Below are 24,130 nucleotides of genomic sequence, written 5' to 3'. Positions count from 1 at the left end.
TATTGTCAACCACACAGAAGTTAGAAGCACAGCAAATGGGCGTCCAGCCATGCCTGTGATGCAATATTTAAACTACACTAATTGAAGTGGGGGACCCAGCCCACGATGGGCGGCACCATTCCCTACTCAGGGAAATCTTGAACTGTATAAGGACGAAGAAAGCTAGCTGAGCACATGCGTGCACACGTGCACTACCCTTTGCTGACTTCAGATGGATGTAACCTGCTGCTGCTGGCTCTTGCTGCCTTGATTTCCCTGCCAAGATGGACAGGAAATAGAATTGTGGCCTAACCCCTTTCTCCCTTAAAGTGCTTTGTCCACGGTGTTTGATCACAGGAACAGAAAAGTAAACTAAGACATCCAGTAAGGGCAGAAAAGGGAGAGCAGGCAGACCTACAGTCTTGGAAAATGAGGACCCAAATACTTTTTATGGGCCTACTCAACCTGAATTCCCCAAAACTGCCTAAGTATTTTGTGAACTGAACACAAGCTGTAGTCATCTGAAAAAAACCTCTTCCATCAGATTGGCCTGTAGGCAAATCTATGTGGCATTTTCTTAATTAGTGATTGACCCACTGGGGATAGTGTCATGTGTTGCAGGATACTTGATCACACTGTGAACCCCGAGATCGTGTGGTTTACTGGAAAAATCTGTTTCTAGTTGTGGTGTGACTTAGACTTAGTATACACCTTTAATCCCTCTGGCTGGAATGCAGACACGCCCTTAGTACACACCTTTAATCCAAAACAATGAAGGTAAAGTTAGTTTGGAGAAGGAAGCACCCATGTTTGAAAGTGATACCTTATTGAGTGGCAGACAAAGTGATGAATCAGAGAAAGATTTGACAGAATAGGATCTGCCCAACTCTCACAAGAACAGAGAGAAAAGAGAGGCTACTTAAGAGAGAGCAATGCAGAGAGGAAGAGGGGAGGAAGACAGTCCTTACTGGGACAGTTGTACAGAGACAGGTTGCAGAGGGAGAACAAACCAGACACAGGTGAAGACAGAAGGAACCAGAGAATGAGAGGGAGCCCAAGGACCAGAACAGATTGCTGAAGTTAGTATGAGGCCGAGCAGAGCAATTCAGGAGAAGCCTAGCAAAGCCAGATTGAGTCAGTCAGTGTAGAGAGGAGTTTGAGCCAGAATAGCTGAGTTGAACCAGACAGCCAGAACTCAGAAAAAAACTAGAAAAGGGTGAGCTTGAAATTCAGCAGTGAGTCTCAGAGGCTGCAAACATTCTAGGCCTAGGTAAGATTGTACAGAGGCTAGAAGCTTCCAAGACTAGGCCTAGGTTAGCAGACGGAGGCAGTAAACCTCTGAGACAATTACATTAGGCCAATGAAAGGTACTTTTAAAGCCATGCCTTGTAGGTGGCCTTGGCTTGTATTAAAGCAAACCAGAGAGCAACTTTACTCCACGGCTTCTGTCTCAGTTCCTGCCTCCAGGAGTTCCCTAACTCCTGAGTTTCTACCACTGAGAGATCAAGTCCTGTAAGCCTCAGTTTCTTCCTGGTGTCTGCTTTAATTCTTGCTTCCAGCTTCCTATCTTCAGTTTTGGCTCCGGATTCCCCTCAGTGGAGTTCTAAGATGAAATTAACCCTTTCCTTCCCAAGTCAGTTTTACTCCAGGGTTTTATCACAGCAAAGGACACAGGGAGACAAGGAGAACCGCCCAGGCTACCTTCTTGTTTGCTATGCTTTTTCTGATCCTGAGGTAACCTTTGCCTCCTCTGTGCCCTGTAGGGAATGTGCCCAGGGACCTGGAGCATGCTAGCTTCTGCTCTCCCACAGAGCCGCATTCCAGACCTCACGTGTTCCCCTTGCAGTTGAGGCTGGTATTTAGACCACGTTTTGAGATTTACTCATTTCTCTGAGCCTCACCCACGTGTGTATGTGGGTATGCATGTCTGATGTGTGTGCATATGTACATGTGTGCATGGGTGCATGTATACATATATGTGAGTGTGTCTAAAAGTGTGCATGTGTATGTGTGTGAGTGGGCAAGTGTGTGTGTCTGTGTTACACATTATTAAAAGCCTGTTATTTTTCTTCTGTGTTTGATATTAGGGATCCTCTGCCAACTAGGAACCATGATGGGTAGAGAAAATTCTATTTTTTCCCCCTTCACACTTATGAAAAGAAGCCTACTAAGCTTTGGCATCAGTAAGTCCGCAGCTGGTCTCTGGGACTGGCCCACACCAGCCTTGTTCGTGCCCTCTGGTCTAGCGCAGGACATCAGCCAACTCCTACTCTGCCGCTTTCTTTTCCCCTCCTGTCCCTACCTCCTCTCCTCAGATGATCTGTAAGGACAGCGCAGGCATGTATACTCCAACCCTAACGCCGCCAGGGTCTCAAGTAGCCTGGGCTGACCACTATGTAGCTACGGTGAGCCTAAACCCCAGAGCCTCCCAAGTGCGGGTGGTAGGTGACACCTACACGCCCCCTGCAGGGCAGCGGAGGAAGTCACCCCCAGTGGTAAGGGACTGGGTAGAAAGGAAGCCCAGACTTCTGCCACTCTTGGGTGTTTCCTTAGGTTCCCCACTTTTTTCTCTCTCTCAAAAAGAAAACAAAAACAAAGCACGTCGGCTCCTTAACCCCCACTCTGCACTCGGAGCTGTACAGGAGCCATCTTCAGCTCTCTCCTGAACTTTGATCTCAGAGTCTCCCAAAAGTTTCTCTTCTGCAGGTGTGGCATCTGGGTTGCCCCTCCACACAAATCTGCTCTGAGTGAGAGTTGGCCTCGCTCACTGCCACCAAATAGCTTCAAGCTCTCTCTGCGGCTCTCCGCAGGCTGGGAGGCCAAGTTCATCTTGCTGGTGCATCCTGCTCTGGAAGTATTGAGGGGGAGCAGGGGGCTGTGGGGCACCCCAGGGAACGAGGCGGTGGATACCAATAGGGAGTCAGGCAGGACCTGTTCCAAAGCCACACTTTTTTCACTTTGCAATTGGACGCCTGCAGTTAATGCCATAGGCCAGGAAAAGGAGCGCGTGGGGGCGGGGCCAGTGGGAGGAGTCAGCAAACCCGGAAGCGCTGAACGGGGCGGGGTGAGCTGAGAAGGGGAGGGCGGGGCTGGGAGCACAAGGGCGGAGCCCGGCCTGGCTGAGCTCTGGTCACAGTGGCCCAGCGCCTGGGACCTGGTGGAGGTAGCAGCGGCAGCGACAGTAAGTGCGGGTGCATCGGCCCCCATGCTTGGCTGGGTCTTCCCTTCCCGAGGCTGAGCCTGGCCTCCCCTCCACACTCTTCTCTGGTCCTGCGTGTGGGGACAGGTCGGCCCGAAAGATCCAGAAGGCTTTGCGGGTCCGGATCGGATGCCACAGCTGCCTCTGCAGAGAGGACTTGTCTTAGCCTACTGCCAGGCTCGCTCTTGGATCCCAGCCTGTGTCCACAGGAGCCATCGTGGCACACGGGCTGTCCAGACGTGTTCTCAGTCCCCAGACTCCTACCCTTTCCAGCTCTGACTGGCCCTTACCCCAGGACCCCAGTCAGAGGCAGGGGCAGCTTGGCCCGGGGAGGTTCTCGGCCTCCTCTCCTTTCTTTGTCTTTCTCTATTCATCCAAAGCCACAGCTACCTTTTATAAAGAGTAATAAGGCGTTGCTCAGTCCACTGCACCGCCCGTGACCTGGTTAGAGAAGATCCCTGGCAACTTCAGATGCTTGGTCAAGGCTGAGCAGTCCTTGATGAATAGACACAGTAGCTGAGAAAGGACTTCGGGCCTGTGTGGGTCTGGGTGACCCACGCTGAGCCGCTGAGCCGTGCACCCACCCTCCTAGCCTGAACTTCTGGAAATGGAACGGGTCCTTGCCAGTTCTCTGATGCTTCATGATTATCTTTCACATTAAAAAAGAAAATACGTGTACATATGTGTGCCGTTGTGTGGGTATGTGCAGTTCTTTCAGGTGCCCACAAAAGCTACAGGAGGGCATAGAATTCCCTGGAACAGGAGTTAAAGGTAGCTGAGCTATTTGACTAGGGTGCTGGGAACTGAACACGGGTCATTTGAAAGAACAGCAAGCGCTCTTCGCTTCTGAAACATCTCTCTAGATTCTGTTTATATTTAAAAAAACAAACAAACAAACAATAATTTAAAGCACGTTTGCATGGACGGCCCTGTCTAGGTCCTTGCATGGTCCTCTTTGGTCTTTGTGTGAATTAAGGCTGTAGAGGGGGCCTGCTCAGCTTACTAGGACACTGTAGACCCTCTGGCCTGCCTGAGCCAGGGCTCTGCTGCAATAGTCTATTTATCCAGCAGTGCTGATGAGGGGCATTCCCCTTGTTCGTCTCTGCTCATAGCTTCTTGCTGCAGGAAGCCTTCAAGAGGGAGGGCTGTGGGGACTTGGAACCAGCAGATGGAGTCACATTCCCAGATTATCCCTGGGAGGGGTGGGGGAGAGAAATGAGGCTGGGGAATCCCCAGGGGGGCATCCAGACAGTGTGACTATATCATCCATGCCCCTGTGACCTAGGCAAGTGGCTTGAACTTTCTGAGTCTCAGATTCCTCTGTACCTAATACCCGGCTGTCATGGCTCACCCACTGGGTGTCGCTGGCACTCTGAAGTCCTGGAGTGGTTTCTTTGTGAGATAGGGTCTCACTTAGTCCAGGTTAGCCCTTAAACTCGCTATGTAGCAGGGCTGACCTTGAATCCTGATCTTCCTGCCTTCACCTCCAGAGTGTTACTGGGTTGTAGATGTATGTGCACACGTGTGCCTGGCCTAACTTGATTGAACAGCAAGCACACGTTGTTCAAATTCAAAAGGCACAAAAAAAAAAAAAAATAAGAATTAACAAGGATGCTCCCTCCCTGTCCCAGTCTCCCTTGAAAACACCCACTGTTGGAAGACCTCTGTGTACCTTCCAAGGTATGCTTGTTCCCACCCTGGGTTCCAATTTCTATGTAAACGCATTTAGCCCAGGCTTGTCCTTCTGCACTGCTTGCCTTAGTCTACACATGCAATGGTGTTCACACTGCCTAATGTGTTGGCTGTGTTGCCCTTACATAGTTGGAATGACCTTGGAAGTCACTACAGTTATCATAGCCTGTTCTTCTAGTTTGATTTTTATTTTTCTTCTTGCTCCCAAGACTGGAAGCTCTCCGGTCAGACTTTGGGGACAGGGTAGACCCAGCATGGATGAGAGATGTCTTCTAGGATGCATCAGTCCCCAGCCTCCATACTCGCTCACTCATTCACCTGCTCTGTCTGTCTCTCTCTCTCTCTGCCCACACAGTGGCCTTTGCCTCTGAGGACAATGTATACCACAGCTCCAATGCTGTCTACAGAGCCCCGAGTAACCATCAGGAAGCTGACCAGGAAGCCCTGCTGGGGAAACTACTAGACTACCCAGCCCCGGGCCTGCAGAGGCCAGAGGATCGCTTCAATGGTGCCTACATCATCTTCTTCTGCCTGGGAATTGGGGGCCTACTGCCCTGGAACTTCTTTGTCACTGCTAAGGAGTACTGGGCATATAAACTCCGAAACTGCTCCAGCCCAGCGTCTGGGGAGGACCCTGAGGACATGGACATCCTGGTAAGGGCTGTTTCCCTCACAGGGGAGAGGGGAGCAGGCAGTCCAGAGCCAGGCCATCCTTGGGGTACTTGAGGGAGGCCATTTGCATGCTGAGAATCTGTGTGTTGATGCAGAGTTTATGTGCGTACAATAATCCACTGGGTCCTAGACCTCCATTGTGTGGTACCCAGGCTTTGTCTCATGCCTCCTAAGGCTGGTGGGATGGAGATGGGCAGACCCAGTCCATACTTCAGATTGCCTGCTGTTGTCCATGGGAAGAGGGTGGGCATGATGGTTCTCTACACCGTGTGTGGTGGTGCATGGAAGAACACAGACTCCTTGTCCCCAGCAATATGAAGGTGTGACCCTTACAGCATTAAGGCAGCTGTGAAGTTACAGGAAAATTCCAAAGAGCAGTAGCTAAGACTAGAGGAGGCCATTTTTCTGTCACATTCAACTTCGGACAGGTGGGTTGCTTTGACACATGTAGTTCTCGAGTCCAGGGTCACCTCGCAGTCCAAGATGGCTCCTGAAGCTCCAGCCATTATATCTTTAGGAAGAGAGAAAGGAGGGAATGCCTGTGGCTTGTAAGAACACTTCCTAGAAGTTGTGCCTTCCTTGTGTTTACATCCTATTGGTCCAAATTGGATCATGTGACTCTATCAGCTATAGAGAAGACTGGAAAATGTAGTCTTTTTGTGTGTCCTAGCGCTTAAAACCAAGACTTCACATATGTTAACATGCCCTGCACACACACACACACACACACACACACACACACAAAGAGAGAGACAGACAGAGGCAGAAACAGAGACAGAAACAGAGAGACAAAGACAGAGAGCTGTCCAATATAATCATTAAGCATAGTTTTATAACATCCTTGCTATACTGGAGGCCAGATAGCTAGGGGAGACAGAGCTATCAGTCTATTTACTGTGGTTGGGAGCAAAGTACCACAGGCCAGGTAGGGGATGATCATTCTCAGGAACAGAAGACTATTCAGGCTCTTGGTAATGACTGAAGGTTGAGAGGCTGTGTCTGGTGATGGCTTTCTTGTTTGTGGCATCCTTCAGATAGCACGAGGCATCTTGTGATGAGGGAAGATGGTGATGTGTGTGAGTCAGGTCCCCTCTGTCTTATAAAGCCACCAGAATTCAACTGGGGCTGAGGGGGTGGGGGGGCAGGGGCAAAGGCTCCATCCCATGACTAACCACAATCCCCTCTAGATGTCATAGTTGGATTCAGTTTCCATCCTCTTAACCCATCCCAGTGGGGAGTGTATTTCTATCTAGGGAAGTTTGGGGGACACTCAGACCATATACCAGCTATAACCCAGGGGCAGCAGAGCCCTAGGGACACACTCAGGTCGCTGTGGTCTGGAGCAGGTGGGTTAGAAGGGTGAGCAGGAATCACCCCAGGAAGGAGGTACTGACTTCAGAGTCCTCTGTTGTCTTCCCTCGCTTTGAGGATACAGATCATCTGTAGGTCACCATGGCAACCCTCCCTCCATGGTGGCCATGGCCATGGTGTGTCTATCAGCCCTAAGGAAAGCCACACCATCATCAGGGCCAAGGTGAAGGCCTAGTATGGGAGGTGGGCTCAGGAGCCCTGCATGCACCCGGTGAAGGGATCTGTCCAGAGTGGTTCTGCAGTGGCGTGGGCCAGAGCTGCCTTATAAGCCCATGTAAGCACAGAAGGCTGATACTGTTGAGCTACGCCTTCCTCTTCCCCTGGGTCCCTCGGGGACAAGAAGGGATGTGCTAGCAGACCCCAGCCCCAGAGGTGGCGCACTTCTCTTTCTTTGGAAGCCCCTCTGAGGCCTTGACCAGCTCTCCAGATTGTGACTTAGTTTTGTGTGGGGAAAATCACGGGATGACCGATACCTGTGAGCGTCACTCCGGGGCCCCACCTCGCACGTGCCTGAATTGTTTACTTCCAGAACTACCCATGATACCTAGCCCAGGGCTTCTAATCGATTTAGCTGAAATCAGGGACATTGGTTTCTAAGGTTCCACATGACTGCCGCATGTCCCTCACCCCGCCCATATCGTCCTGATGTGTGGGAGGGGGCTGTTTCTGCATGCCTATGGATTCATAGGTGGTTCCAGGGAATGCATATGTGTACCTGAAGAGCCTCCGGGGGCAGACCCCCGTGACTGGACACTGAGCACCACACTGCCCCTTTGCCCCATGTGGGACTGTGGAACCAGGAACAGCCTGAGAATGTGTTGGAAAAAGGCTCTATTCCACCCCATGCTGGAGTCAGGACTTACTCATTCACATGGGTGGCTAACGGGCATGGTGAGCTTCAGGAAGTTCCCCCCTGAACATGGCCTCTGGACCCTGCATCCTCTCTGTATTCTTCATGTATAAACTGACCATTCTGCCATCCTAGCATGTCTGTGACAGTGAGGTCCATTCTTACATGTCACATGATAAGGCCCGGCACCACCATCCCAGGCATTGCGTAAGCAGCCTGTCTGGCATCCTGTGGGACAAAGGACACAAGCCATCCAGCTTTCTGCAGGCCTCTGGGACTGACAGCACTTTCTCCAGAACCTCTCTGCCCCATCTGTCCATCTGTCTGTCTCCCCAGGCCAGGGCTAGGCTGTATGTGCACCTGTCCCACCCGCCTCGGACCGTCGTCAGGCCTGCTTGCCAGAGAAGGCCCAGGGTGCTTGCAGCCCTTCCCAGCTGCAAGCACTTAGCGATCCAGGCCCTGCTAGGATACTTTATTGCGATCCAGGCCCTGCTAGGATACTTTATTACCGCTCTCAAGCACTGGCAGGTGCAGGCGTAGTACCTGCCTGCTGCCCGCAGCTCCTGGCTCTTGGCATCAGAGATGAGAGACCTGTCACCCCTCGATTCATGGGCCAGGCTGGGGGAACAGGCATGCTGCAGGGCTTTCTGCACTTGACGGGGCTGTTTTTCTTTGCCTCCTCATCTGCGGCACCCGTTGCTTACCCATCTCCCCCCTGCTCTCTCCCCATCTTGCTGATGGCCTCGCTCTGCCCTGTGTCCTGAGGGCCACGGAGAGAGGAGGGCAGACAGTCTGTTCCTCTTCAGCCTTCTCCAGCGTGTTACTAGGATGGAGGAATCTGGCCCGATAGGAATGTTGACAGCCTTCCCCCATGTGTCATCTTGTCACCTTCGGGGCCATCTCCCATCCCCGGCTCATTTCCTTCTGCCTTTCGGCAGGTCTGGAGATGGCTTAGACGGTTTACCGCCTTCCCTGCCCTCTTCTCTTTGTTCTCGAGAATGAGAACCTCAGATTAAGCCAACGGGGTGAGGATGGGAGGGGCATTCGCCCTGGACCAAACCCATCAGAGCACCAATAGACTAATTGCCATGAAAGGGTAGCTTGGGGTGCAGGGGTGGCAGGAAGTGATGTTGTGTGGGTTCTGGTTTCCTAGACCCACCAGACTAGGTGGGTGACACAGGGTGACACAGACTTTCTCTTACAGCCCGGAAAGATCTGAGTAACCTCTTATGGAGACAGAAAGCCTCTGAAAGGTTAAGCATTCTGCCCAAGATCACACAGCAAGGCAGGGCTGGAGAGAATGGCAATGGGAAATGCAGGTGGGTGGATGATCACAGACTGGATGCTCCTTGAGAGTGCTGTGTAGGAGGCTGCTGTGGGCTGTGGCCAGGCTGCCTTCTTAGCTTGACTTTGAAGCCCAAGGGACCTGAGCCCTGCCCTTGGGCTCCACCCCTGACCCCAAGCTATCAGTGTCCTTTATTAGCATCCTTATTGCTGTGGCTGAGACTGTGTGTATGTGTGTCTGTGTGTGTCTGTGTCTATGTGTGTATATCTCTGTGTGTGACTGTGTCTGTATGTGTATATTTGTGACTGTGTGTGTGAATATATGTGTGTATGTGTGTGTCTGACTGTGTGTGTATATATGTGTGTATGTGACTGTGTGTGTGTCTGTGTGTATCTGATTGTGTGTGTATATGTGTATGTGACAGTATGTGTGTCTGACTGTGTGTGTATGTGTCTATGTGTATCTGATTGTGTGTGTGTAGTGTATATGTGACAGTATGTGTGTCTGTGTATGTGTCTCTCTGTCTCTAACTGTGTGTCTGACTGTATGGGTGTGTGTGTGTGTGACATGGTGGGTGGTCCTTCCTGCTGGGAGGACTCCTCCCTGCTCTCAGCCCCTGCTGCAGTCTAGATGGACTCTCCTAGGCCAAGAACAGCAAAATCAGTCCCCTCTGCCTGAGATGGGAGAACAAGAACTCAGTCCCGTGGGTTCCCTGAGAGCCTCCAGACTCTCTGGGTCACAGGTTTGCCTCTGTGCCCTCAGAGCCCCCGGGCTTCTCCATCAAGGTCTCCCCCTGAAGCCTATCGTGTCGAGCCAAGCTTGAGTGAGCATGGCCCAGCCTCCCTAGACAGTAAGGGATGTAGGATCCAGGTGACTGGGAGCATCACCTTCTCTCTGCACTGCCAGCCCTCAGCAAGTACAGTGGGAAGCATGTAGTTGGTGCTGGGCATATGGTAATATGTCACAGGGATGTCTGGCCTGGGTTATCACATGGTCTAAGAGGAAAGTTTATCCTGAGCTAAGGGAGGGAAACAGATCTGGGATCACTGTGGCTTGCCAGCCTTTCAGATGGGTTGGTATAGATGTTAAATGAATGAGTCTTCTTCCTAGGGAAGGCCAAGTTTACCTGGTTCAGCGGGTGGGGGAGTCCCGTTCCAGTATTTACAACCTACTGGTCCTGCTCCAACTGCCTAGCTTCAGGACAGTACCACTCGAGAACTGCCCATATAATTAAGAGCAGACATGGGCCGGGCATGGTGGCGCACCCCTTTAATCCCAGCATTTGGGAGGCAGAGGCAGGCGGATTTCTGAGTTCGAGGCCAGCCTGATCTACAGAGTGAGTTCCAGGACAGCTAAGGCTATACAGAGAAACCCTGTCTCAAAAAAAAAAAAAAAAAGAGCAGACACTCCATGCCAGGGTTAAAAGGAACCAGGGTGAACTGACTTCAGAAAGAGGAACTGGAGGATGGGTTGGCAGAGGGCTTGTTGAAGATCTGCTGACTGTTACTGAGTCCCCGCCATGAAGCCTGCACCCACCCACGCTATAACTTACCACCCATCATCCATAGAATACCCTGACGGATTAGTGTTTTGTCCCCTATTTACAGATGGGCCACCAAGGTCATCTACTAGCAAGTGACAGAACTGAGATTTAGACCAAGCTGGAGCCCCTGCCATATTCACCATGTCCTGATTGTCCCTGTCCCACCATAGTGGAGTCACCAGGGAGTTGCTACAAACTACCCACCCATCTAGTTCTGACTCACTTGGGCGCACACATGTGGGCATGCAACTTTGTAGCCAGGGAAGAACCAAGATCAAAGTCAAACCGCACTTAGTGGAACAAAAAGCAGTTATCATTAAATAAATGGGCTGTGGAGGGAGGGAATCTCCTCAAAGAACTCCTTCCAGTGTAAGTCAAGTTGGCAAACCTAGCAGTGAGTGGCAAACCTCTTTCCTGCTTGGAGAACTAGATCCACCCTACCTGGATGTCCAAAAAATGACCTCTGCTATAGTAGAGAGCCTGGGAGTCTTGACCCTTACATAGCAGGGAGGCTGGGGCCAGGGCTGAGTACCAGGGCTGGAAACTGGAGGCTGGGGGTCAGGGAGGCTTGGCTAGTGTAAGTGCATTGAGCTTAGTTGATTCTTCAGTGTATCAATCAGCGTTGTCTCTACGCTACATGCCAGCCAGAGATGGTCTTAACCCTGTCTCAGAGACACTCACCATGGGTGGGACTGGGGAACCTATTAAGTGTGGCTAGGAAGAGCGCTACATACTCCTCTCCCTGTTTCCAGGGCTTAAGGACAGAACCAGTGGGGCTAAGGGGGCCTCAGGATAGTGGTTGTCCAGGGGGAACAAAGCAAGATCATAGGAAGATCGTAGGAAGCCCTGAGAAAGGAAGGGTCGCCCTGGCTTCTTGCTTTCTGTGAACCTCTGTGAGGCGTAGACAGGTCCAGGGACCTCCCCTTTGTGAAGAAGGGAAAAGAGTTTGGGATCATTTGTATCACTGGTTCTCTGTACATGGGAGAGAGTAGGGCCCGTGCTGCCTCCTGGGGCCCTAGGGCAGCTGGGAAAGCCCAGTCATATCACTATCTGCTGTGTGACAAGGATGTGATGTGCTCTGTGGCCCTTGGTCTCTGAACCTGTGGCATGTACTCGGTGCTCTGAAACCATGAGGAAGAAGGCCTGACATTTTTACCACGTGTTCCTGAGGCTTTCCCTGAAGCAGGCCACAGCGACAGCCTTTCCTGAGCCTCTGCTCAGGGGCACCGAGTCGGCCACCAGTTCTGTAGTGTTTAGCAGGCACCCTGCAGCAGGCAGAGCCTTCTTAAGCATGATCTCCTGGGCCTTTCTTGGTCACTGACCTGTAACAGTTCTGCAGGGAGCATCACCCAGACTGAGCAGGCGCAGGAAGTTACTCCCAGGAACACATCCGTGACAACGGGGGCTAAGCCGAGGACCCTGTATGTCATCTCCGCTTTTAACTCCCCTGCCCTCCGTGTCTGCGTTTTTTTAGATGTTTCCATTTCTTTTTTACCATAATATTCGCTTCACCTGGCAAAGCCAATGTGTGCAATAAAGCTATACTTCCGGAAAGTGCCGTCTATATGTGAAAATGTAAACAATCCCTTTAGCCTAGCCTGGCGGGGTAGGCCTATATGCAATCCCAGGTACTCAGGAGGCAGAGGCAAGTTCAAGGCTGGTCTAGGTAACTTAGTGAGCCCCTGTCTTAAAAGACAAAGCAAAAAGAGGGCTGAGGAGTGAACTACATGATGCAGTATTTGCCCACTGTGTGAGAGGTCCTAGGTTTTTGATCCCTGGTAAAACACGAGTTAAGCCATTGAGCAAGTAAAGGCCCTCTGTGCGTGCAGGTGTGAGTGGCAGTGCACAGTGGTGTCTGCCAGGCAGGATGGACGTAGGCTGCCCTTGGATTTGACCCTGGGCCAGTGTCCTTGGGGACTTTGAGGAGTGGAGATGGTACTTAGCCAATCTGCTGGCCTGCTGGTGGGGGTGTTTACTAAATTAACAGGAGCAGGACTATGTCCTTGGAGCTGATGGAGAGACGGCTCAGAGGTTAAGAACACTTGGTACTCTTACAGAGGACCCAAGTTCAATTCCCAGCACCCTCGTGGTGGCTCACAACTATCTGTTAAGTCCAATTCCAGCGGATCCAACGCCCTCTTCTGGCCTCTGTGGAATGCCTGTGGCTCTCTCTCTCTCTCTCTCTATATATATATATATATATATATATATATATATATGTATATATAAATACTTTTTAAAAAAATTTAAAGAGAAAAAAAGGGAGGCCAGAGGAGAGGGCCCCAGAAAATGGTACATTGTTAAGTATCTTAGGGTTTTACCGCTGTGAACAGATACCATGCATGACCAAGGCAACTTTTATAAAGGGAAACATTTAATTGGGGCTGGCTTACAGGTTCAGAGGTTCAGTCCATTATCATCATGGCAGGAAGCATGGCAGCATCCAGGCAGGCGTGGTGAGGAAGGAGCTGAGAATTCTACATCTTGTTCAGAAGGCAAACAGGAGAAGATTGAATTCCAGGCAGCTGGGAGAAAGGATTTAAATCCCACACCCACAGTGACACACCTACTCCAACAGGGCCACACCTACTACAACAAGGCCACACCTACTACAACAAGGACACACCTACTGCAACAAGGCCAGACCTTCCAATAGTGCCACTCCCTGTGCCAAACATATACAAACCACCACAGTAAGAAAGGCAGGTGGCAAACAGAAAATAGGGTAAGGTGGAACTCTGGCCTGAACCCATTCCATTGCTTCTTAGCCAGTCACAGGCTATGGCCTATAATGTAAATGCCTCCTGCCATTGTAAGGAGTGAGGACCATGTGTCCTCTTTTCACCGTTGGCATGGGTATGTGTGAGGAACCTGCTGGTGGCTGTTCAGATGAACAGGGCTGCAGCCCACATTCATGTTAGGTAGGGTACCTGTTGAATACTTAGCTCCTAGCCCTATCCTGCAGACTCGCCTCCCAAGGTGCAGATGTGGCCAGCTGTCAGGGGGACCAGAGCTGCAAGATGACTGTTCCCAGTATAGGGACACGACTGTCCTAGAGACAGGCAGATTTCTTGACATAGATTTCTTCTCAAATGGAAGAGGGATAGTCTGTTGGGTCATGAACTTTTTTAAAAAACCAAATCCTAGCTATCCCTCACCCTTCACACACTCCAAAGTGAACTAAGGCACCTGCCTGAGCCCGGCCACTTCTCCAAAGGAGATAGCAGTGGTCAGGAGGCTGCTAGGGACTCTAGATATCGGCCATAGAGTGCGGGTAGGTGGCCATCAGACGTAAGGGTCAGTTGCCCCACTCCATGCCAGCTACCCATTGCTTGGCCTGTGTGGATGGCTGCTGTAAGCCATTTGTGAAAACCCAGAACCAAAACTGAGTCATTTTGTAAGTTCCCCTGTCTACCCTCTGTCACTAACCACAGTCCAGCCAGCATGGTTCCCAGTGTGTAACACCTGTGATGGCCCCTCCCCCACTGTGATGCCCCTCCCCCACCTGTGACGCCCCTCCCCCTTTTGTTCTGCTTCCTGTGAAGCTGTCAGTCACAGCTCTGGCCCCCTCTGCAGCTCTCCCTCCCTTTTTATCTCTTTCCACCTGCTTACCATCCCGGGCCCCATCTGTACGGCTGGCTGCTCAGGCCCATCCATCCCTTTCTCTCCCCCACCTCTCTCTGTCTGTCTTTGATGTTATTTCTTTTTGCATATATCTTTAGACTCTAGAGGCAATATCCCCAACATGATTGATAGAAGGGCCATAGTGGTCGATGTCTTTGGTTTTTTTTTTTTGTTTGTTTGGTTTTTTTTTTTTTTTTTTTTTTTTTTTTGGTTTTTCGAGACAGGGTTTCTCTGTATAGCCCTGGCTGTCCTGGAACTCACTTTGTAGACCAGGCTGGCCTCGAACTCAGAAATCCGCCTGCCTCTGCTTCCCAAGTGCTGGGATTAAAGGCATGCGCCACCACTGCCTGGAGGTCGATGTCTTTTTAATGTGGTTCATCGTTGCGAGTGAGCGGAGAGCAAAGCCAATTAGAGGCTTTATACAAACTCAAAGTACTTTTCTTTTTTAAGATTTGTTTTATTTTATATATGTGAGTATACTGTTGGTCTCTTCAGATACCAGAAGAGGGCTTTGGATCTCATTACAGAGGTTGTGAGCCACCATGTGGTTGCTGGGAATTGAACTCAGGACCTCTGGAAGAGCAGTCAGTGCTCTTAACCACTAAGCCGTCTCTCCAGCCCCAGAGTACTTCTCTTAAGGGCAGTCTTTGGCCGAGAAAGTTCTGCAGGGACAGTGGAGGGTCTGGGTTTCCATTAGACTGTCAGTGGTGTGTGAGCGTGAGTGTGTATGTGTGTGTGTGTATATGTATGTCTTTCTCTGTGTTGGTGTCTATGTGTCTATGTGTGAGTGAGTATATCTCTGTGTGTCTATGTGAGTCTGTGTGTGTGTCTGTATGTGTTTGCGTGAGTGTATGAGTGTGTCTCTGTGTGTCTGTGTGTGAGTGAGTGTGTCTGTGTGAAGTGTATGTGTGTGTCTGTATGTATGTATCTGTGTGTGTCTGTCTGTATCTCTGTGTTTATATGTGTGTTTGTGTGAATGTGTCTGTGTGTGAGTGTGTCTCTCTGTGTGTCTATATCTGTGTGTCTATATGTGTGTCTGTGTGTCTGTGTGTCTGTGTGTGTATGTGTCTGTGTGTGAGTGAGTGTGTCTTGTGTGTATGTATGTCTGTGTGAGTGTATGTGTCTATATGAGTGTGTGTATGTGTCTGTGTGTGAGTGAGTGTGTCTTGTGTGTATGTATGTCTGTGTGAGTGTGTGTGTCTATATGAGTGTGTGTATGTGTCTGTGTATGAGTATGTGTCTGCTGTGTATGAGTGTGTGTGTGTCTGTGTATGAGTATCTTTGTGTATCTGTGTGTGTGTATATATATATGAGTATGTGTGTGTGTCTGTGTGTGAGTGTGTATGTGAATGAGTGTACACACGTGTGTGCATCTGAATACGGTCACAACCTGTAGCTCTGACCCCACATGAATCTTCAGAGAAGTTTGTGGCCACAATGGAAACGCTGTGCATGTAGGAGGAAGCACCTGGCAGGGCCAGCAGAGAGGCCCTGAACAGCCATGTCTCAGGCATGGCCCTTGTCCCTCAGATACATGGGCCCCACCTCGGGTCTATAGAAGCTGCCCTGTGTAGACATGGCTAAATGAGTTATAGGGGTTTTCTAAGGCCACCTTCCTATGTCCCCATGGCTTAGGAAGAAGAGAGACAAGCAGACTTGGACACTCATAGTGACTGTCTCTGGTGTGTGTGTGTGTGTGTGTGTGTGTGTGTGTGTGTGTGTGTGTGTTTCTCAGGCTCCTTTTTCTCTGGTCCTTCCTTCTGTCCCCCTCCACCCCCACCCCTCCAGCCACTGTTTGGCTGGCTGTTTCCGGAGCCGGAGGAATAGAAAGAGGAACAGGAGAGATGCTGGCTTGTCCTACTGGGGCCTAGAGAAAGCTTGGCAGGGGTGGAGTGGGGTGGGTAGAAAGCACACTGCTATGTTACGCCTCCTCCTGAGGCAGGAGGATCATGGTTTGGGAGAGCCAGCCTCGGTTTGTGGGTTTTACCTTTATTAGTGAAGAGGAGCTTTGTGTCCATCTTTAAAAGTGAAGACATTAGCCAGGTGGTGGTGGCACACGCCTTTAATCCAAGCACTCGGGAGGCAGAGGCAGGCGGATCCCTGAGTTCCAGGCCAGCCAGGACTATACAGAGAAACCTTGTTTTGAAAAACAAAAATAAACAAACAAGCAAAGAGAGAGAGAGAGAGAGAGAGTAAAGAGGGCAGGAGAGATGAGGACCTGAGGTCAGAGTCCCAGTACACACATAAAAAGCCCACATGAGCAGTACGTGCATGTAACTGCAGCCTTGAGGGAATCCGGGGTGCTTGCCAGCCAGTCTAGCCAAACCTGTGACGTCCAGGTTCAGCAGGAGACCCTGACTCAAAAGTAAAATGAATACCTGGCATTGCCCTCTGACCTTCACACTCATAAATACCCATAAGAACACATGCCACCCATGTATATATATATGTGTGTAAAATGAGATGAGACAGGGCCAGACTGTAAAATCATCCTGTGAGATCCCTGATACAGAGATCAAATACTTCAGGCTTACCGGACCCCAGGATACTCAGTAAAGCTAACATCTCAGGCAGGAGTGACAGGTGGGACCACATCCCTGTGTTTGCAGAAGGATGAGGGCCACCCTTGGCCCTCAGACTGGCTCTAGCCCACCTGTGTTGGTGGTACAGGCCTGGGCACAGATCAGCTTGTACAGGGTTGGGAGATGTGTGTGTGGATGCCTCCCAGATGGGGCAGGTATTTCTCTCTAACCCCACAGCCTGTCAAACTGGCAGGCTGGAACCAAGGCTCCAGGGAAGAACATTCTTAACATCTTGCAGCCTTTGGGGACTTAGGACCCTTGGCACCCCTGGTTCTGCCTTCCCCTCTCCCACCTCGTGTGCACAGCCTCTCTTTTAATGTGTGCCCCATGCTTTGGATATGAAGTTTACCTCCCTTCATTCTATCTAGATCCAAGACTTCCTTTCCAAATCAGGGCTCATCCCAGGGCCCTAAGGCTACCCTAGATCAGAGTGGGGCTCCTGGACCCACTGTGGGAGGTGTAACAGATGATGTCAGAAGCATGAGGCTAGAGATGACCTAGCTGGGGGGCCCTGGGACCCCATGCAGGAACAGTTTCCCATGGCAGCTTGGGAAGAAGGCAGGCAGAGCTCCCTACAGGGCGGACAGAGCCAAGGCTTTCTAGGAGTGCTAAGAAAAAGGAAGTAAGGAGTTGGAGGGGAGGAGGGCAGTGAGGTCAAAGTACCCTTTTTTTTTTTTTTTTGGTTTTTGGTTTTTCGAGACAGGGTTTCTCTGTATGGCCCTGGCTGTCCTGGAACTCACTTTGTAGACCAGGCTGACCTCGAACTCAGAAATCTGCCTGCCTCTGCCTCCCAAGTGCTGGGATTAAAGGCGTGCACCACCACGCCTAGCTTTTTTTTTTTTTTTTTAAAGCTCTTGAACCACAGAGAAGGAAGAGCCAGCCAGAAATTGCTAGTCAGACAGTCTTATGCAATGGCTCGGCAGCAGAGGGAGGAGAGACAATGCTCCCGTCTGATGGGGAGGGAAGAAGGAGTGCTCCCCTTCTGGTGGGGAGGGAAGAAGAAGTGCTCCTGCCTCCATGCAGACAGGGAAAGTAGGGCCTTCCAGGAGACTGGGGAGCTCTGCTGATCATCCGGAAGGAACTATAAAGTATGGACAGGGACAGAGGCTAGGGAGGCCTTGCTCTTTGGAGAACAAGATTTATTCTCAGTTCTTGTTGACCTTGGGCTATCTTTATAGCCCAAGATAGCCCAAGGGGTCAAGGGACCCAGGGCTGAGGGAACCATTTGATGGGGACTCCCCATCCTTAGGGACCTATGGTGACATATGGCTGGCTGCAGTTTTTTGAGGCTTCCCCATCTCTCCTCTGGACCCCTCCCCAGCCCCCCCAACCCCACTTGGAAGTGGCACAGCCTCCAAGCCTGTCCCAGTCCCATGTCCCCTCCATGGGACCTCAGGAGTTAGGAAGTCACTGTCTTCCCTCTGTATACCTCTCAACTTGTCCAGATGGGAGTGGGCTGTTCCAGGATGAGGGTACATCCTTAACACCCCAGGCCGTGGAACCAGACAGCTGAAGGCAGGAGCCTGCATGGCCAATCGTTCTTGGCTGCAGCCCGCTCACTGCTGCTAATTTCATGGCCCTGTGATCCAGGTAACGCTCTGCCGCCCTGAGCTACCATCCCCAGGCTGGAATCACTTTCCTTACCCTGCAGGAGCCTAGCTGCCTCCCTCACTGCAGACCGGAGGTGGGGGGGGGGGGGCACGCAGAACTGTTCGGTGACAGTAGCTTCAGACTCTGAGGCTGCTGAGGCTCGTGACTAATGTACTCTGCTTATATCAAAGGGCCCAAATGGCATTCAGAGGAGAGAATTTTACCCAAGGCCTGCCAGAGATAAACAGGCTCATTTCAGGGCCTCCCTGCCCAGAGAAACCTTCTTACCTGGACCCTGAGCCCAGAATCAGATTCTTCCAGAAGAGCGGCTTTAGCATGGGGCCTCTCAGTGAGGTGGCTGGAGGAAGTTCTCTGCTGGAAAATGGCCTCACATCTGGCCGGCTGGCTCCGCTAGGCTTTTGAATTTCATTTGAAGAGTGGTCCTCTGGTTCCTGGCTTTCACACCGGAGGACAGCAGATGAAAATGGCTCTCCTTATCACACTTCCAGTGAAGCACGTACCCCCTGCCCTGGCCAGGAGTGGCCTGTGCATACTCATGGGCCACTGGGAGGCTGCTGGTACCAGCTACTCCTCAACCAGGCTCTGTCCATAGTTGGGGGTCTGTCACTTACCTACCTTGGAGGTTTAGGGGGTGCTGACGCCATCGGGAAGAAGGTTGGAAATCTGCCCACTGCTGTTCACCATGCTACCCTCAGTCCAGCATGGTTTTGTGGTGCCGGGCACAGAGTGTAGGGTCTCACATATGCCAGGCAAGCACTCGGCCACCGAGCCACACTCCAGCCCATCTGTCCTCTTGAAAGTAATCTCTGCTTGACCACTCACCACTTCCATCCATCCCCTGGGGCCAATAGAGGCAAGAGTTTTCTTTTTAACACTGTGTAGAGCTCTTAGCCTATGTAAATACCCAGGGTACAAGGAGAGACAGTGCCCACATTTCTGGTCACCCCAGAGACAAAGAGGAGAGGTATCAAGCCCCAACATTTGCTGCCTTGGGGCAGAAGAATATGACAGTCCCTATAGGAAGAGTGTGGCTTGCATAGATCAGCTGCAAGAGCCTCTTGAAAGGCTTGTCTTGTAAGGGTCCATGATTCGCCAAAGAATGATACCCCTGACTCAAATAGTATGTAACCACAAAGAGTGTTTTAGAATGCTGCAGAAGTCTAGCATGCTGGGGTCTCCCATTACCAAGATAGAGAGACACCCAAGTGAGCTTGCAGGCCTGATTTAAAGCACATTAGGGAATTCTGGGGTAGGTGATCTCTATGTTAATCTGTTGGGTCCCAGTCTATGGACATTCCATTGCCAGGATGTGGGGGCTGGAAACTTGCTAGGGAGGTCTGGAAACTGTGGCTGAGGAAGTAGCTGAGGAAGTCTGGGGACTGCTGCTGACCCAGGCCAGGTGGTGGGGCAGCTTCTGAGACCTGAGTTTGCCTGGACTTGCCCAGTTCTTGGAGTCAGAGAGTTAGGCCTAGTCTCCTTAACTGCCCATTTGAAACCTGTCATGAAGTCAGCCTAGCCTTCTCAGTCTTGTCACTGAGGCAGGTGACACACTGTGGCCATGATAGAGTAGGGGTTTGTGCAACTTTTGGGGGTTACAGAGTAAGATGGCAGGTGTCCCCCAGAAGTCCCATGTGGGAAGGTCCTACCACCACCATTATGCATCTCTGAAACGTACCCGCCGTGTGTGGTTAAGTATGAACCTCAGAGGACAACTCTGGATGTCAGCCTCCTTGCGCTCCATCTTGTTTGAGCCGCTGTCCCTTTGTTGTTTGTCTCTGACTATGCCAGGCTAACTGGCCCATGAGAATTCTGACTCTGTCTCCCATCTCCCCACCTGAGCCTTAGGATTACAGATGTGTGCTTCAGACCCAGTTTTACCTGGGTTCTCCATTGTACCTTGGGTTTTGTTTTTGTTTGTTTTGTGTGTGTGTGTGTGTTTTAAATCAGCTCCAAACAAGCTAGAGTTATCTGAGGATAACTTAATTGAGAAAACGCCTCCCTCAGATCACCTCATAAGCAAGCTTGTGGGACATTTTTCTTAGTGATTGATGTGGCAAGGCCCAGCCCCAGTGTGTGTGACCAGTCAGTGTGACCCCTGGGTAGGTGGTCCTGGGTGGTATAAGAAAGCAGCCAGAGCAAGCCATGGGGAGGAGTAAGCCACCCCGATGCCCTGGCAGAGTATGACCTGGGCATTGAAAGATGAATTAGCCCTTTCCTCCTCTGCATGATGGTGATGGGGTGTGTCTCAGAGCAACAGTAATCCTAACTAAGATATGAGGATTTACCCACTGGGCCATCTCCCTCATCCCAGCCTTGGGTTTTTAATTTGTAAAAATGGGGCCTATCCCAGGCCTGCCTGCGCTGACGGATTGCCCTAAGAACCAAGCGCTGGGTGGGAGCTCGCTGTTCCGCTGTTCCATATGGTTGTCATGAGCCCGCTCTAGTCACCATGGGTGCTAAGGTAGCCTTTGGTGTCATCCCTTCCACAGACTGCTACCCAGTCCTTCCTGAACCAGGCAACCCAGGGAGATAACAGTGGGTGTGGGTCTCACTTCACACTGGCTTTGGGCACTCGGTGAGGGACTGATACCCGCTCTGACATTAGCACTCTAGGAGCCTGACTGTCTGGAATCCTGGAATATCTGGTGCCCCCGCTAGGTTGGCTCCCAAAGGGAACGTGGCGAGGTAACATCACCTCATGCCGAGTGTCCTCTGCACATCACCCTCTTCCCGTGTCTCTGGACAAACTACCCTCCCCCTCATCTTCCTAGCTGCCACCCAGACTGGTCCTACTGGAGGCCCCTGGTCACCCTTCCTTCTGTGTCCACCATACGGTGTCTCTTGTGCCACAGTGCTATGCTTCCGAAGCCCCCCCCCCCCAAAGGCGGTCAGGCATGGAGGCACTTCTGCACATGAGCACATGCACCTGCACTGCACATAGCAGTGAGATACCAGGAAAGGGATGAGTTAAAAGAGATGGTGCTGTTGGCACGGATGGTGGCTGCCCAGCCATGACTGAGGACCTAGGGTGTGTCCCACGAGGTTCAGATCTTGTGCCTGGGGCCCAACCTGCTAAGGTAGAAAAGCCTGCTTGGCGAGGCCCTTCTGCTTCGTCACTATCTTCTACCTGCTCTACCGCAAGGCCCAGTTGGCTTTCGGGGCTTCGGGAGGCTGTATAAATAAACAGCAGCACCATTATGCAGCTTTACAGGGCAAAGCTCGGTCACCATCACATAACCACCTCTTTGTAGGGGTTCGGCCAGGAGTCAGAGTGAAGGACAAGGAAGTCTGATTGGCACAGAGAATAAACACATGCCTCAGGACCCTAGAGCTGGCCACAGCTCAGCAACAAAGACGGCTAATACCCAGCTCCATGACGGTGTCCCCAGCAGCCGTGGGGACTGTAGCACATTTCAAAACTACAGTTAGGGTAGGAAGAGACTAGAGATTTCATGTGTGAGCATCTTTTCATTTCCTACCTCACGTTGGCAAGAGTTAACTCTGGGGCATTGATTCAACTTCCTGCCCCTAGCACCCTTCTGGGAGAGTTACTTTGCCTTCTGCACAGCAGACAGTATACAGGCTTGGTGGGCCTGGCAAGCACATAGATCAAGTGTCATTCACTGGAATCGGGGCATTCCCGCAGAGAGGTGGCAAGGGGAGGCTGGAGGGACCAGCATTCCCAGTGAGCTGACCTTTGTTCTCCTGAGGGCAAGTCCAGGCCCAAGGTCCAGGTTTGGCTTGGCCAGGTTCTCACTGATGAGGCTGAACCATTGGAGGGTCAGTTCAAGCTCCCTTGGGTTCCTGACAGAATCTAGTACCTAGTGGCTGGGCACCAGCCAGCTTGTGTTCTTACAGGAGACCAGCCTCAGCAACTCAGGGTCACCTGCAGATTCTTGGTGTATGGGGTTTCCCATAAGGCCACCTGTCTCCTGAAAGTCAGCTGAGAAGAAGAACCTAGTCAGATACTATCTGATACTGATGGACACTCAGTCCTGTGTGCCTGTCCCATTTGCTTACCTCTCTTGGCTAGAAGCCCACCCTTGGTGAATAGAGCATCCCAGACTGAGAATGCCCCTGGCAGAGGTCATGGGGCCATCTTAAGGGTCTGCCACCAGGCTGGGCCTGCAATCCCAGCTATAGAGACAGGATCAAAAGTTCAAGGTTTGGTTGGATAGAGACTGAGTTCAAAGACAGCCTGTATAACTTGGTGAGACTGTGTCCCAAAATAAAAAAACCTAGGGCTGTAGCTCAAGAGGAGAGTGCTTGCCTATCAGGTACAGAGCCCTAGCTTCAATTCCTAATTACTCTCTCTCTCTCTCTCTCTCTCTCTCTCACACACACACACACACACACACACACACACACACAGTGCAAACACCATCTTTGCATTTGCATGGGAGGCATCAGGCCCACTTCATATCACCGTCTGCAGGCCAGGCCCTGCTTCTGGCTCCATGGCCCAGCCTGAGCCCATTCCCCCACCACTGGCTTGTCCTTCATAAAGTACAGGGCTTAGTCACCAGCAAGGGACTCGGGCCTCCTGCAGTTGTCAGGGCTAAAAAAACGCTTCCCAACTGTAAAAGGCACAGTCTTCAGTGTGGCTGTATGCAAACCAGAACATTCAGTTACCTGGAAAATCCCTGTTCCTAAAATACCCAGGGACTCTGAGCCTCCTTGGAAAAAGCCAGAGTTCCAGGTCTGTCCAGGGGATGGAGGGAGCCTGCCAAGGACAGAGGGTCTCCATTTCTCCTCTAGCCTTTGTCCCTCGCTCTCTCCTTTCCTTCTGCCGCCTGCCTGGCCTCACATGGGCTCAGCCAGTGTGTCAGGAAGTAATTGACTGACTGCCCAGCCCAGGCCAGGCTCTGCTGAGCCCATCAGGGCAGGGACAATGAGGGGCACCTGAGAGGCAGCAGGCTGTTTCTAAGACTCACGGGTGATGAGCTGCGATTATCATTTTAATTTCAAGGCTGTCATCTTACAGTCAGGGCTCCCCTTCCAAAGAGCACAAAGCCCTCTGCAGCCTTCAAGGGACCCAAGAGGGTCTGTGCCACAGCCCAGGGGGCACCTGGGGCATTTATGCCTCTCATCTTTGTTCTGTGCTGTCAGTCAGACCCTCTGTCCAGGCCTGACCACAGCCCCACCACTCCCAGACCTCTCCTTACAGCCATGCAGTTTCCATTGTCCCCAAGGCAGATCCTGCCTCCTCCCTGGAACTCGGTGAAACTCATCTCTCTTCTGGTTAGCCAAACAGCAGCATCTGTAAGAACCTAGCAGGAAATTCTCACAGATCTTTGGGCTTGGAGCTGTGAAAAAGCCTTCACACTCCTTCTGTTGCTCCCAGTGGGATGCACGGAGCTCCTGGGATGGTGTGTGTGTGTGTGTGTGTGTGTGTGTGTGTGTGTTGGACTCCTCTATCCTGAGGAGGGGATGAGGGTTTACACGTGCACACACTTCTTTGCACTTGGCTCCTGTGATCTCTTTCCTCCATTGTGCATTGCGTTTCCTAAGCACTCCAGAGTGGAATACTCACATGCTGCCTTTTCTTTGCTTAGAGTTAAATGGCTTAATCCATTTAAATCCCTCCTGTTTGTTACACAGCGAATGCTTAATGTGTGTAAGCCTTACTGCAGCTCAAAGCTCATCTGGGGTTCATGACCAAAGCAAGATAGTCAGCTCTTGGTTGACTTTCCTCCTCCCTCCCTCCCTCCCTCCCTCCCTC

At 51.4% G+C, this 24,130-nt stretch overlaps 1 protein-coding gene across 1 annotated transcript in view; it reads left to right on the top strand.

Moving 5' to 3' along the window:
• Positions 1–3,082: 3,082 nt before the first annotated feature.
• Slc29a3 (solute carrier family 29 member 3) overlaps positions 3,083–24,130 on the top strand; it is a 38,864-nt gene continuing 17,816 nt past the window's right edge. Inside the window, exons 1-2 of the mRNA XM_021174316.2 lie at positions 3,083–3,160; positions 5,226–5,524. Of these exons, the coding sequence (XP_021029975.1) occupies position 3,160; positions 5,226–5,524 (300 nt within the window). The 5' untranslated portion in view covers positions 3,083–3,159. The remainder of the gene's footprint in view (positions 3,161–5,225; positions 5,525–24,130) is intronic.

This window comes from Mus caroli, chromosome 10, assembly GCF_900094665.2.
Source record: "Mus caroli chromosome 10, CAROLI_EIJ_v1.1, whole genome shotgun sequence".
NCBI classification, from domain to species: Eukaryota; Metazoa; Chordata; class Mammalia; order Rodentia; family Muridae; genus Mus; species Mus caroli.
This window is presented reverse-complemented; position numbering and strand designations above follow the sequence as displayed.